Source organism: Chionomys nivalis, chromosome 11, assembly GCF_950005125.1.
Source record: "Chionomys nivalis chromosome 11, mChiNiv1.1, whole genome shotgun sequence".
Lineage (NCBI taxonomy): Eukaryota > Metazoa > Chordata > Mammalia > Rodentia > Cricetidae > Chionomys > Chionomys nivalis.
The window spans coordinates 82,400,778-82,415,362 of record NC_080096.1 but is presented as its reverse complement, the minus strand read 5'-3'; the positions used below and the strand labels follow the sequence as shown (position 1 = coordinate 82,415,362).

The following is a 14,585-nucleotide window of genomic DNA, read 5'->3' as shown; positions in this document are numbered from 1 at the left end:
CAAAAACCAATAAAGACAAATAGCCCAGGTGATCCATTCTCTCAGTTTCCCTGAGTGGTGAGTGCTAGAGTGGACACCGCAAGCGGCTGCCTGCAGTAGGGCTACTGAATAATGAGGGATCATGCTGCCCTACTTGGGTTATGGGGACACAAATGCCTGGATCTCCACGGCTATCCCCAGTAGCCTCTGGGCTGAGTACAATCAGAACAGGAACCAAGTGTTTAATGAAGACAATCCCAAATTTATACTCATGGTTTACATGAAGGGGTATGTAGCCATGACCGGGGTGGCCAATCTTCTGCTGCGTACATATGCGAGAAGACTATAGACTCTGGAGTGCTCAGGGCCCATGCCCAGATAATTGGTACAGTGCCTAGAGGAACCCTCACCCAAGCAGCAGCATCACATAGAGTAATGGAAGCTCGAGTCAGGAGAGGGATAGTGGCTGGAAGGAGCAGTGTCCTGAAAACACCTTTGAGGGCTGAGTATAGAAAGGTGGGACTTTTGCTTTTTTCTAAATAAAATTCAACTCTTAAAAAAATAAAAAAAAAGTGTGCATTAATCAGCTATGCCTGGCCACTTGGCTGTTGGAACTTACCTTTTCCAGGGACTCCTTCTCAGCTCGGAGGTCAGTCAATTCTTCCTCCAGGGATGTCACCTTGAGCTCCAGCTGTCTCCGGCTCTGCTTCTCACTTTTGAATTTGGACTGTGTTTGCTCAGAGGCTTCTCGGAGCTCTAGGACAGAGAACAGGGAGACGTGGCAGTAGAACTAGAGATACAAGGGCCGTGGCGTCCCAGAAGCTCTTTGAAAGTTGCCTGCTCTAGTCTCAATCCTACCATACAAGCCTGCCTGACCTGCAGTAAGGATTAAACAAGCCCTACACTGACTCTACTATCAACCCATGTTTACCCTTAAAAGGACAGCTTACGTATGCACACACCTCTTTGCACACACGCACAGTGTTAGAGAATGTTCTCACTTGTATATTTTCATATGGAGTGTCTTTCTTGAGTAGAGCTCAGGTCCCTTCCCACTGCCTGGAGAAGACTATCAATTTTCTTGGTAACTAAGACATTTGCACTGAGAATTTGCTTTCAGAATATCCCTTATCAAATAAGGTTGGGGGTTGGAGTTATCTTTTAATTTAGCATATTAAAACTTGTTTGAAAACTGGCTCTTGAAGTAACTGTCACAAAGAACTGTCAGAGGAAAACACAAAAGCCCAAGTGAGACAGCTACACAACATTCACATCAAAAATTGTCCAGTATGTTTGTTTGGGGTGGGCCAACTACTGCCCTGTAAGAGAAAGGATGCTTCTTCAAGGAATCACCTTCGCAATGCTGTCAGTAATTCCAAGCTTTCTCTTAGACAAGGAGCTGGGCCTCCACCCACTCGACTGCTGCTGCCTCTATCCCTGCGCACTGGTCCCAGCTGCCTTTCCACACAGGTTCTCTATGCTGACATTCACAAGCTTCTAGCTAACCAGCATGCCTTACTTCGTCACTTCCCCTGCGTCAAGCACTAAAGTTAAAGTAAACCTCATATGGAAGAAAAGATTTTACAAAGAATAAATCCCTATCCTTGCCCTCCAGGAACTTGTATTCTAGAGGGAAGAGGAGACTTATAAATGATGTTTATGGAAGGCTATTTTAATGGTCAGAATAATGCACTAAGAGATAAAGGGCTTTAAACAAGAGATCAAATGGTCTAAAAAAGCTGTGCAAGAGGCAGACTTTAGAAGTGGGCTGGGGCACTGCTGATGGTGAGCACAGCCGTTCTGAGAGGAGCGTGATGAGAGGCGAGACGGCGGCAGTCAGCGGAGTTCTGGGATAGAGCAGGAGATGCGGACAGCGGCCTGGAGCCCAAGCTGGAGCACTGGAAACCACAGTGGGAAGGAAGTGCTTCTTTTTAGAGATCTCCCATGTTAGTAGGTAACAAAGACCTGAAGCAACATTTCCCAACAGAAACAGTGTGACTTGTCAACTACAACTGAACCACGTGTCTTCCTGTTCTCTATGTAAAACAATTAGCAGTTTTTCTACCAGTCCCTCAAGATTGTCGTGCTGAAGGAATTGACAGGAAGGGAGACATTGAACTCCTTGAGTTTAAATGGCAGTCCTGCCCGACATTCTCCTCTGAGAACTTACCTGAGAGGTCGGCCTGGAGTCTGGTGACCTGGCCCCTGAGAAGATCTGTCTCTTTCAAGGTTTCTGTCAGCTGCACCTGCAGCTCTGTCTCCTTCTTCTGGTGAACTGTTATTTTCAGCTGCAGGTGAGAGACCTGTGCAGTGGCTGCTGCTAACTCTTCTGTCACCCTGGCCTGAACAGTGACAAGGGTGACATCACTTTCGACATAGGCATTCCAAGTACTGATTCAACCTCATGTGACTCTAAGCTGATGGACGGGATTGGTAGACAGGAAGGTAGAAAAGGTCACCTTCCCTGCACTGGGCTAAAACCAAGCCTTGAAAATGTCCACTGTTGAGGTAGAGAGCTGGAGAAAGAAGGAAGCACTGACAGTAGAAGCAGGAAAGCAGCTCAGGAGAAGCAGGACTCCAATATGAGAGGACACTGCTGGAGATGTGCCCCTGAGCAAGTCCTAGCCACCTCCTGGGCCCTGACTTGTTCTTTAAAAAATAAGTCCACTGTGCTCAATCCTCTAGAAGCTCTTCCACTTTGAATCATCACTTCATAAGACAGCAGATTCTTATGGACCCATTCCATTACAGAGAAAAAGTTTCACTTACCGAATATTCATTTGCACACTTAACCATACTTTTTCTGAGAAGTGATTGGAGACAGACATCTGCCTCCTGAAGGAACTGCTGGTCTCCTTTTACAAGAGATCACAGGGAGACTGCTAAGTAGGTGGAGGCTGGTGTACACCTTAAATCCCAGCGCTCAGCGGCAGGCGCATCTCTGTGAGTTCAAGGTTAGCCTGGTCTACATATCTAGCTTCAGACCAGCCAGTACTACATAGTGACACCGTGTCTCAAATAGCAACTTTAAAAAAAGAAGTAGCTCCTCCGGGGACAGCGGCACACATCTGTAATTCCAACACCTGGAAGGCTGAGCGGGAGGCTAAGAGTCTGCAGCAGCTATGTATGCAAAACGCTGTCTGAGTAAACCTGGGCTACATAGCGAGAACTTACATGAACCGTAGGGCCATATTATACAGGCCCATGTTTTTACACTGTATGGTGGCCAGACTTTTAGGCCAGTCTGCACCTGCCACACAGAAGGTGGTCACCTAGCCTTTCCAGACAATCTGACGCCATCCTAAACAAAGGGTCAGGATATGCTAATGTCGCTCTGCTCCTTCTTTGTAATTTTGGTAGGTCGCCTGGGAAGGAGGTGTTAATTCAGACTACATGACAGAGCACGAAGACAGATAGGAAGATGTGACAAAATGGGTATAGAAAGGTGTGGACATGACCACAGTCATTCTTCTGGCTACCTAGGAAGCAGAATGCTAATGAATTTCACCCCTCACTTTACATTTTGTGTAAAAGCTGTTTGGAGAATAAACGGGGGTGAATTTTCAGGATGTGAACTCGGGATTTCATGAGGGATCCCTGAAGACTCCCTCCCGATAAAGCCATGTGAGTTGTGTCTTTATTCCCACGCCTCCCCTCTGGTCCGAGAAATAATTTATGGTCCGGGCTGGCCCCAGACCCCAACAATGAACAAACAAAGAAGAAGAAAAAAACAACTACCAGGGGACAGTTAAAACTTAAAATGTCTCACTGAAATAATGGGGATCAGTGGAATCCATGGGAAGGCCCGAGTCATGAGCTGGCAGGTTCCCTGGAGCAAATCTAGACTCTAGAGGGCACTGGGCAGGCTGCTGTTGTTCTGCCCCTGCGTGAGTCTATTACCATAGGACACCAATGGACTAGCAAGCTAAGTAAGGGTTTGACAAACTACAACTGATTCATGGGACAAATTGGACCACTGCTTGTTTTGCGGAATAAAGTTTCATTAGAATATACTTGTGAGTACATGCACATACAACATTGGACATGAAAGTCACATGTTGAACCTAAGTAAAAGCAAAAGTATCCAGATGTCACATCCAGAGACTTGACAAAGAAATGACTTTTATACCCGGGTAGGTACTGAAATAGAGAAGAGCTTTGGAAAAGTTTTATCTTGGTTACATGTATTAAATTAGAAACCCAGAGGAGATTAATTCTGATCAAGTTTCCCAAGCAATCTGAAGTAATTAAGCTACTGTTTGGGCATCACTGGTCTATAGAATAAGTTATAGTCATTATTTACCCCTGAATAGTAAAAGTGAGGGTAAACAATAGATTTGGATGCCCCAGTAGGCCTTGGGTCAGAGAGATAAAGAAAAAGGAGAGGAGGCCGGGCGGTGGTGGCACACGCCTTTAATCCCAGCACTTGGGAGGCAGAGGTAGGCGGATCTCTGTGAGTTCGAGACCAGCCTGGTCTACAAGAGCTAGTTCCAGGACAGGCTCCAAAGCCACAGAGAAACCCTATCTCGAAAAACCAAAAAAAAAAAAAAAAAAAGAAAAAGGAGAGGGAAAATAAAATCAGAGAAAGGAGACATAGTAAGGCACATTTTGTGGAGAGCAATGAAATTCCAGGCTGCTGCTCTTGACCAGGTCATTGATAGACAGCCACAACAGACAAGGAATGAGGTAGCAACGGGAAAGACACAGTGTTGGAATAGAACAGGACTGTGCAGGGCAAGGCACAGCTCACTGGTGGCTAAATGGCTATCTTAGTTACTATTCTACTGCTAAGACACTATGACCAAAGCAACTTAGAGAAAAAAGCATTTAATTGAGGGATTGCTTATAGTTTAGAGGGTTGATCTATGATCATCGCGGCAGGGAGCATGAAAGCAGGCACGGTCCTGGAGCAGTGGCTCGGAGCTCACATCTGATGCTCAGAGAGCAAGACTGGGCCTGTGGTGGGCTTCAAGCCTACCCCCAGTCACACAGCTCCTCCAACAAGGCCATACCCCAGCCCTTCCTAAACAGTTCACCAACTGGGAAACAAACATTCAAATATATGACTCTATAGGGGCCGTTCAAACCACCACACTGGCCAAAAACATTACTTCCTGGATAGTACAGCTAAGCAAACACAAAAGTTAGCTGGAAACATATATAAGGAGCCCTTATTATCAGAGTATAAGAAATCAAGTAAAAATTACAAGTTATAAAGTTCACGTTCAATTTTGTATATTTCCAAGGAAAAGTCTATTATAAAGTATGAACTGCTTAGAATTTCATGAAAAAAATTACAAGATAAAGTGCAAAGATTTCCCAGCTAAAGAGTGACGACCCAATAAGAAGGAATCTGTTCTGGATGGTGTCCACGAGGTAAAGGAAAACTAGGCTCCAGAATTAGGAACCCAGCCAGATTCACCAGCCTCTTTCTCACTTCTACTCAGAGCAGATCAAAATTCCTACAACTGAAGGACTTAAGTCACAGAATTCATGCCTCCTCCCTCTTTCCTTATTCTATTTACTTATCCATTCATTCATTCATTCATTCATTCATTCATTCATTCATTTGATGTGGCAGGGTCTCATGTAGCTCAAACTTTGGCTTCAAAATTTCTGCTTATCAGAGAATGACCTCGAACTCCTGATTGCTATGTAGACCAAGCTGGCCTCAAATTCACGGTGGTCTAGGTTTGTCCCCACCTCCCAATTAACAGGATTAAAGGCGTGTGTTATCTCATCTGGAACTGTATTCTTTATGGAAGGTCTCACTATATAGCCTAGGCTGGCCGGCACTTGTTAGGCACCTCAGGGTGGACTTGCACTTACAGTAATCCTTTTGTCATGGGATTCCACACATAGACCACCTGCCTGGCTCCAAAGTAGCACTCATCAGACTCAAATGAATAATCAACTAAATACAGATAAAAGATCAAATTATACATTCCTAAATTCCGCTAAGAACAACATATAAATTTATTACATGACATAATAGAACTTTTCTTTTGATTCTATCAGAAGAATAAATTTAGCTTCTTATAAACTATAATTTTCTCACCACTATCAAAGTATAATGTCAACAAACAAGTGACTGAATTTTTTTTTCTTTCTTTTTTGAGAGAGGATATCACTATGTAGCTCAGGTTGACACTGGACTGCAGATTCTCCTGCCTTTGCCTATCAGAAGTTGGGATTACAGGCATAAATCAACCCTAGTTCAATCATTGGTTTTAAGTCAACGTACTGCAGAACATTTAGTAAGACATATCTAGAGGTGATTAATACATAAAAATCTGTTGGAGAATTTCTAGATCTCTCTCAAAGATGGCAAATATCCGGAATAGAAACTTGGAAGTTCATATGTAGGACTATTCTTCAGTTCAACATATCCTGACCTGAGCCTTCTTCTGCCCAACTATTTTACCTTCTCTTGTTCAGCATGCAATACTCTTGCCTGTGTGTTTTCTGTGGCTGTTTGAAGTGAGTTGTTCCTCTTCTCCAGCATCAGGTTACTCTGTTCAACATACCTAAGACAGAAATAAAGATGAAGAAAATATTTACTAAGCACCGAATGTTTGAAAGGCACAAATGAATTTATTTGGTTTTCACAATATTGTTCTACACCTTCATCAGAAACAATCTGAAGGAAGTCAGAGAGCTGCTTCATAATTTAGGAGTTGATGTGGAATGTCCTTCTGTATATGTGTTGCTTTTATTAGCTAATGAATAAAGTTGTTTCAGCTAATGAAGTAGCAGAGTAAAGCCAGGTAGAAAATCCAAGCAGAGATACAGAAAAAAGAAGATAAACTCAGGTCAGATGCTAGCCAGACACCGAAAAAACAAGGCATGCAGAAAATGAAGTAATGCCACAGTCACGTGGCAATACATAGACTAATAGAAATGGGTTAATTTAAGATGTAAGAGCTAGCTAGAAATATGCCTGAGCCATTGGCCAAACATTGTTGTAATTAATATAGTTTCTGTGTGATTATTCGGGTCTGGGTGACCAGGAAATGAAAGCAGAGTCTCTGTTTACAAGGATCCTTTGGTGTTCTTGCAGAGGTTCTAGGTTCAGTTCCCACCACCCACATGGTGGCTCACAACCATCTGTAACTCCAGTTCCAAGGGATCCAACTCTATCTTCTCTCCCAGGGCACTGCAAATAAACAATGCACAGATACGTGAGCACTACACACACACACACACACGATGCACAGATATGCAAGCACTACACACACACACAATGAACAGATATGCAAGCACTGCACACACACACACACGATGCACAGATACGCAAGCACTACACACACACACACAATGAACAGATACGTAAGCACTACACACACACGATGAACAGATACGCAAGCACTACACACACACACAATGAACAGATATGCAAGCACTGCACACACACACACACGATGCACAGATACACAAGCACTACACACACACATGATAAACAGATACGCAAGCACTACACACACACACAATGAACAGATAGCAAGCACTGCACACACACACACGATGCACAGATATGCAAGCACTACACACACACACACGATGAACAGATATGCAAGCACTACACACACACACATGATGAACAGATATGCAAGCACTACACACACACACACACGATGAACAGATATGCAAGCACTACACACACACACGATGAACAGATATGCAAGCACTGCACACACACACAATGAACAGATATGCAAGCAAAACATCCATTATGTATATTTTTTTAATCTTTTAAAAAAATAATCTGAAAGCAGTTTGCTTTTCTGAGATCTGCAGTAATTAACCAAGCTATCTGCAGTAACCAAGGAATTGGCAACCCGGGCCACAGATAAACACTCTGCATAATGAAAGGAGACAGTCACAGGGTGTGTACTAATGGGAGATGGGGAGGAAAGGAAAAGGAATAAGAAGATTGATTGTAAGCCTTCTTCCAAGCCTGCTGTGTGAGAGACAAAAAACACTAGATAAGAAATACAGGGAATAAATGAGTTTTTCAAGTGGAGTGATGCATTGAGACTGGTTTTGTTTACCTTTTCACCTCACAGAGCTGAGAAGGACCCACTAAAAACACAGAGAGGCTGTGCTTTATGAAATCAGTGAGGCTCTGGTTGATAAAATAGCCCACACAGAAGAGAAGAGTGGACATGCTTTTCTAGGTAACACCATTTTCAGAAATGAGGAAGCTAGGCCTGCAGACATAAACAAAATACCCAAAGCCACATAATAAATGAAGGGTGGAGCTGAGGGCCAAACACAGGTGGGTCTCACACCAACCACACCCACCTCAGTGTTTTCTACTGAAGTAGTAAAGAGGCAATTCACACAATGGGCAGAAACAGAAATGGCTGAAGACATGGGCAGGTGAACAGGCTGAAGCTCAAAGGATCTTAGTATGTTCAAGGTGCTCGGGTTCAAAAACCCAAACAAAACAAATACAGAGAATCGTGATCAATACAGTGCTCTCAACAAACATGCATGAAACCCTTCGCCCACCCACCCTGGCCTTGCGGCACCTCTGATTCCGCTCGATGAGTTCACTAATCTTGTCGTTCTGCTCTTCTATCCGACCGCTCTTCTCAAGGAGCTCCTGCTTCAGTCTCTCGTTTTCCTGAACTCAGATACACAACAAGCAAGTAAGTGACCTGAAAGTCCCACTTCCTACCCACCCTCTGCTTCCTGGCTGCAGTGCAGTGTGACAGCCACCTCGTGTTCTGCGGCCATGCCTCTCCTGCATGACAAACTGCATCCCCAGACCATGAGGCAGAGTACATTTGAAACACTAAACTCACTTCCTCACAAATTTAACTGTTAAAGTAACAAACTGAATTATACCGGATGGGTTCGAATCACTAGGATAGATAGGTTGAGGATTGAAATGGTCAGAAAATGAAGTAAGAGATTAAAATTGGGACAAAAAGCAACGTTTGTTTGTTTCTTCCCTTTTTTTTTTGTTTTGTTTTTTGTTTTTATTTTGTTTGTTTGTTTTTTGAGACAGGGTTCCCTGTGTAGCTCTGGAGCCTGTACAGGAACTAGCTCTTGCAGACCAAGCTGGCCTCAAATTCAGAGATCCACCTGCCTCTGCCTCCCAAGTGCTTAGATTAAAGGCGTGCGCTAACATAGCTTAGAATAATAGAGTGTAATATACAGTATAATATAGATGGCTATGGTCTGAATATGAAAGGCCACTCACATGCTCACATGTTTGGATATCTGATCTCCAGCTCTGGGTAGACTGGAGGTGGGGTTCAGCTAAAGGAAGTGGGTCACTGAGGATAGCACTTAAGGGTTCCTAGTTAGGTCCCACTTCTTGTTGGCTCTCAGCTCAATGGGACCAGTTGCCTCACCCTCTGCTACCACTCCTATCTGCCATGATAGGTAGGCTGTATGCTCTCAAACTAGGAGGCAAAATAAACCCTGCTTCCTTAAGCTGTTTCTTGCCAAGTATTCAGTCACAGCAATAAGAAAATAACTAATACGACAGTACAAGTCATAGGACCGAGGGAGCATGGACAAGTTCTCCAGGCTGTGCTGTGCTCCATCACCCTCACCTGAATGATTCGCTGGATGTTGCTCATAATCATGCTTGTTTCCATTGTGACCGACATGTTAGGAAGAAGCATAGGATTGCCAGAGCTATGTCTCTGTAACTCTTCAACCTGTAAAACATGTAAACATGTGGAACTGCAGAAATATAATTCACCCAGGACCAATCACTTTTTCGAGAGAGTTAAAAACTTCTGACACAATATCTAAATGTAAGCCTGCTTTCTCTGCTAACTTGATCCCAAAGTGAAGATGAGCCTCTTCTAGGCAACTGACTACAGGCTGTGAGTATGGGAAACCGTGAAGAGCTTTCTCACAGCTGTGGCCTCTGCTAGTTACATCCTGCTTATTGTCTGATTCTTGTTACACACACACCTCCTTTTGTTTACATTTTTGTTATCTTTTCAAAAATTAAATATAGATAGATAGATAGATAAATAGATAGATAGATAGATTTAGATTTATTTATCTTATGTGTCTTGAGTGTTTTGTCTACAAGGATGTATGTGCAACATGTGTGTGCCTGGTGCATCACAAAAGAGAGCATCAGATCTCCTGGAACTGTGGGTGCTGGGAACTGAACTTTGGTCCTCTGCAAAAGTACTCTTAATCACTGAACTGTCTCTCTAGCCCTCTATTTATTATTTCTTTATTATAATTTCATACATAGTGTTCTCTGTGCTTCGTTGTGACCCACTACCTGGAGTTGCTAGGATAGGGGACTGAGCTCGGAATTGGCCATGGACGCAGTGACCTATGAGGATGTGCATGTGAACTTCACTCAGGAAGAATGGGCTTTGCTGGATTTTCTCCTTCCCAGAAGAGTCTCTACAAAGATGTGATGCTGGAAACCTACTGGAACCTCACTGCTGTAGGCTACAAATTGGAAGACCAGAATATTGAAGAACACTGTCAAAGTTCTAGAAGACATGGAAGGTATGTTATCTTCAAAGAAGCAAAAATATCTAATATTCAAGAGGATCTTTAAGAATGTAAGCAACATGATAAAACATTTGGATCTAATTCCTCTTTAAAAGTACACCAAAGAACTAATTTGGAAGTACAAAACTATGAGTATTATCAAAATATTAAAGCCTTCCCATATCAAAATCTCAATCCAGTATGTGTAACTCACAGGAGAGAACACATGACTATCATCCTTTGGATACAGCCATTGCACACACCAGTCATCTTCTAACACGTGAAAGAAGTCATACTGGAGAGAAACCCTGTGAATGTAGTCATTGTTGTAAAGCCTTGCCCGTAAGTATGGTTGTCAGATACATGAAGAATTCATACTGGAGAGAAACCTTACGTATGCAATTACTGTAGTAAAGCCTTTACGCAGAAGAGTCATCTTCTTATTCACAAAAGAAGTCATACTGGAGAGAGACCCTACGGATGTAATCAATGTGGTAAAACCTTCGCACATAAAAGTAACCTTAAAATACATGAAAGAAGTCATACTGGAGAGAAACCCTATGAATGTAGTCAATGTAGTTAAACCTTTGCCTATAAAAATTATCTTCAAATACACAAAAGAAGTTACTGGAGAGAAACCCTATGAATGTAATCATTGTGGTAAAACCTTTGCATATAAAAGTAATTTTAAAATACACAAAAGATGTCATGCTGGAGAGAAACCTTACAGATATTGTTAATGTGGTAAATGTTTTAGAATAATTTGAATAATAAAATTTATTTGCAATAATAATGAAAATAATAATAATAATAAAATAATAAAAAATTCATACATATAAACAATGAGTATTATACTTACTCTCCTTTATTAAAATTAGTATTTATTTATTGGAAATACCCTATGCATTCCTATGTGTACACGCAATATGTGAGAGTGTGGACATGCACACCTGTGTCACAGCACGTGTCCCAAGTCAGAGTATAATTTGCAGGAGTCAGTTCTACCTTTCCATGATGAGTTTCAGGAATAAAACTCAAGTTGTTGGACGTGTTCAACAGTGCTTTTACCTGCTGAGCCATCTCTGGCCTAGCTGCTCCATTTTCAGAGCCTCATTTCTGACTTAGTCACCTTAGTCATGAGATGATCCATTTTATCAGCCACTTTGCTGACTGCCATTCGAATTTCAGTGTTGTGTTGCCGAGCTTCAGTCATGAGAAAGGACATCATGTCACCTGATCCTAAACAGACATCAAAAGGAAAGGGGAAACTAAGTGTGGGAAAGCAAGGGCAGTTTTACAGAGGAAAGGAAGGACCCCTTCCATGGACTAGGACATACAGCAAGTGATTTCACACCGTCAGGAACAGACAGGACTCACAAGCGAATAATAACTAGGTATCAAGGGCTAGAATGTGGACTGCTACAATCCTGGCACTTATATTGCTTCCCCTTTCACCAAACTGCATACCAGGCATTGCATAGGCATCTGGAATAGTCATGAAAAAAACATGGTTCCAGATCTTAGTGGGCTTCAACTGGGAAACTAACATATAAGCAAATCATTACAACAGAGTATGTTAAATGCAAAATGGGCATAGTAGCACAGAACTAACTCATACAGCACACGGAAGATTTCATCAGCCTGGGCTTCATGAAATACTATCTCAAAAACAATTTTTTAAGAGGGTGACTTCAAGTGCAAAAAATGGGCCATGTATAAAGTACAAAAGTAGCACCTTAAAAACAGTAATCTTTTGGTGACATTCATATGCAGTTGTATCTGTGGGAGCAGTGGATGGAGAAACGGTGAGCCAGTGGAAATGCCAGGTTGGAGGGATGTAGAAATGTTTCAAAGATGGGGAAAGAACAGGGCTCCATGGCATGCCAATGTGGGGCTGACCAAATCTACTTAAAAGCCCGAGAGAGCTTGGAAAAGAATAGAGTTAACCACGGCTTTTTGATAGCAGAACTTTCTTGGGTGGGCTCTGCTTGCTAGAGGCAAGCGCTCCTATTGAAGAGAGGCTTTCTGACTCAGCTTTAGCTGCAAAACCTTGCAGCTCTTTTAAGATGGCCCAGATGTCTGAATTCTACACCCAGAACAGATTCAAGACTGCTGCCTGAGATGATCATGCCTCGCAGGATACTCTAGTCAGGACTTGATCATAATTCTAAATTTTCTTTAGGTCCCGATAAGTGGCCCCAATCAGCAGAAAGTAACCTGGAAAATGACTCCCACATTCCCCAAAAAATGGACTATGAATATTTTCCTTTGTTTAGAATGTTGATTACAAATTGTTATGGATAATGGTCAGGAGAAAAGCTAAACAAAGGATATTAGATTCAGAGTTCTTGTTTCTAAAAAAGGGGGTGGGGTGCTGTGAGACAATGGTCTTTTACCCTGTCACTTGTATTATTTTTAATAAAATGCTGATTGGCCAGTAGCCAGGCAGAAGTAGAGGAGTAGCAGCGAGAATTACGGGAAGAGAGAAGTTTCAGTCTGCAGTCGTGACACAGCCACAGAGGAAGCAAGATGTGACTGCCTCACAGAAAAAGGTACCAAGCCACGTGGCTAATAATTATGGGCTAATACAAGTTATAAGAGTTCGGGGCTGGAGAGAGGGCTCAGCAGTTAAGAGTACTGACTGCTCTTCCAGAGGTCCTGAGTTCAATTCCCAGCAACCACGTGGTGGCTCTGGTGCCCTCTTCTGGCCTACAGGCAGGATACTGTATAAATAATTTTTTAAAAAAAGTTAGTAAGAAGCCTGTGCTAATAGGCCAACCAGTTTATAATTAATGTAGACGTCTGTGTGATTCTTTGGGACTTAACAACTGCAGGACCAGGTGGGACAGAAAGCTCTGTCAGCATCTCCAGATAAAGGCTTCATTAGGAAGCCCTTCCCACTGTAAGTCTGTTGGATATATTTGTTTCCTCTTGCCATTATCTGATGCCAAAGTGATTACTAAGCAAAAGAAAAGCTGCACACCATGACAGAGAACCAACACCTCAGTCAACATTTTACCTGCTTTGTTTACAAAACACGCCTATGCTTGCACAAGTGCATAAAATGCACACAACGTGCCCAGGATGCTCTTCTATGACAGAGAGGACAGTTACCTTTACTTTATCCCATTTTGTATTGTTTGACATTTTTATTAAAGTCGATTGCTTTCATAATTTAGAGTTTTTAAGAAAATAATTTTAACCTGGGGCATTCAACACCCACAGCAGTGCTCATGCCTCCTCTCAGTCCCCTCCAGGATTTGCTCCTTCACTCTGTGCTATGTTCTCTAGTCACCCCGACAGAGGACAAAGGGCTGGTAGGAAAGCACTGAGGGAAGAAGACCCAGAAAGTGTACACCAGGGGACTTTGGGGAAGATACAAATGTTCTAAAAATTGGATTGTTGTGATAGACACACAACCCTGAACTTTTTCAAATAAATAAATACATAAATAAAGGTGTTTGTTCCACAAGCTCAAGGAACTGAATTTGAATCCCCAGCACCCACCAAAAATAGTAACAAAAAAGTGTATACCTGTAACCCCAGCACTGGGGGGTGGACACAGATAGATCCTAAAAGTTCCCAAAGTCTACCCAGAATGGCAGATTTCAAGTTCTCTAACAGACCTAGCCTCAAAATAATAAGCTGCAGACCAATAGAGGAAGACATTAAATGTCCTCCTCTGCTCTTGACATACATGTACACAGGTGTGCATTCCTGCACACTCATATGCTTGCACGCATATATACATACACAGCATACACTATATATTTAGATCAATTATGGTATATAAATTACAACCCAATCAAGCTGTTAAAACATTGAAAAGAAAGAAAGGGTAGAGAGCTGTTGGGGGAAGTGGAAACTTAATGGGAGGAAGGAGAGACTGGGAGGAGGAAGGTATTCCCTACCTTGAAAGTGGGGAGCCTGGGGCAGTGGCACTGGGTACAAGGGCCGAACAGGCTGCAGCTGCGAGGTGACTGAGCATGCCTGGGGATATGTGTAGGCCTGCACACCTGCACAGGGCTGAGAAAATGACCAGTTACTTGTTTACTTTCCTATGACAGAACAAAACAGATAAACAGGGAGGAGGATGATAAAATCAGGGTGAGTCAGTTGTC

At 42.6% G+C, this 14,585-nt stretch overlaps 1 protein-coding gene and 1 pseudogene across 3 annotated transcripts in view; one reads left to right on the top strand and one right to left on the bottom strand.

Moving 5' to 3' along the window:
• Fkbp15 (FKBP prolyl isomerase family member 15) overlaps positions 1 to 14,585 on the bottom strand; it is a 62,382-nt gene that overhangs the window by 9,638 nt on the left and 38,159 nt on the right. For 2 of the 3 annotated variants that reach the window (XM_057783678.1, XM_057783676.1), the window contains 7 exons: positions 14,376 to 14,490; positions 11,594 to 11,703; positions 9,549 to 9,656; positions 8,514 to 8,608; positions 6,404 to 6,506; positions 2,150 to 2,321; positions 599 to 735 (listed from right to left, as the gene is read on the bottom strand). In XM_057783678.1, coding sequence (XP_057639661.1) covers positions 599 to 735; positions 2,150 to 2,321; positions 6,404 to 6,506; positions 8,514 to 8,608; positions 9,549 to 9,656; positions 11,594 to 11,703; positions 14,376 to 14,490 — 840 coding nt within the window. The remainder of the gene's footprint in view (positions 1 to 598; positions 736 to 2,149; positions 2,322 to 6,403; positions 6,507 to 8,513; positions 8,609 to 9,548; positions 9,657 to 11,593; positions 11,704 to 14,375; positions 14,491 to 14,585) is intronic. The other variant, XM_057783677.1, reaches the window with a different exon arrangement.
• LOC130883374 (zinc finger protein 431-like) lies at positions 9,682 to 10,648 on the top strand (annotated as a pseudogene).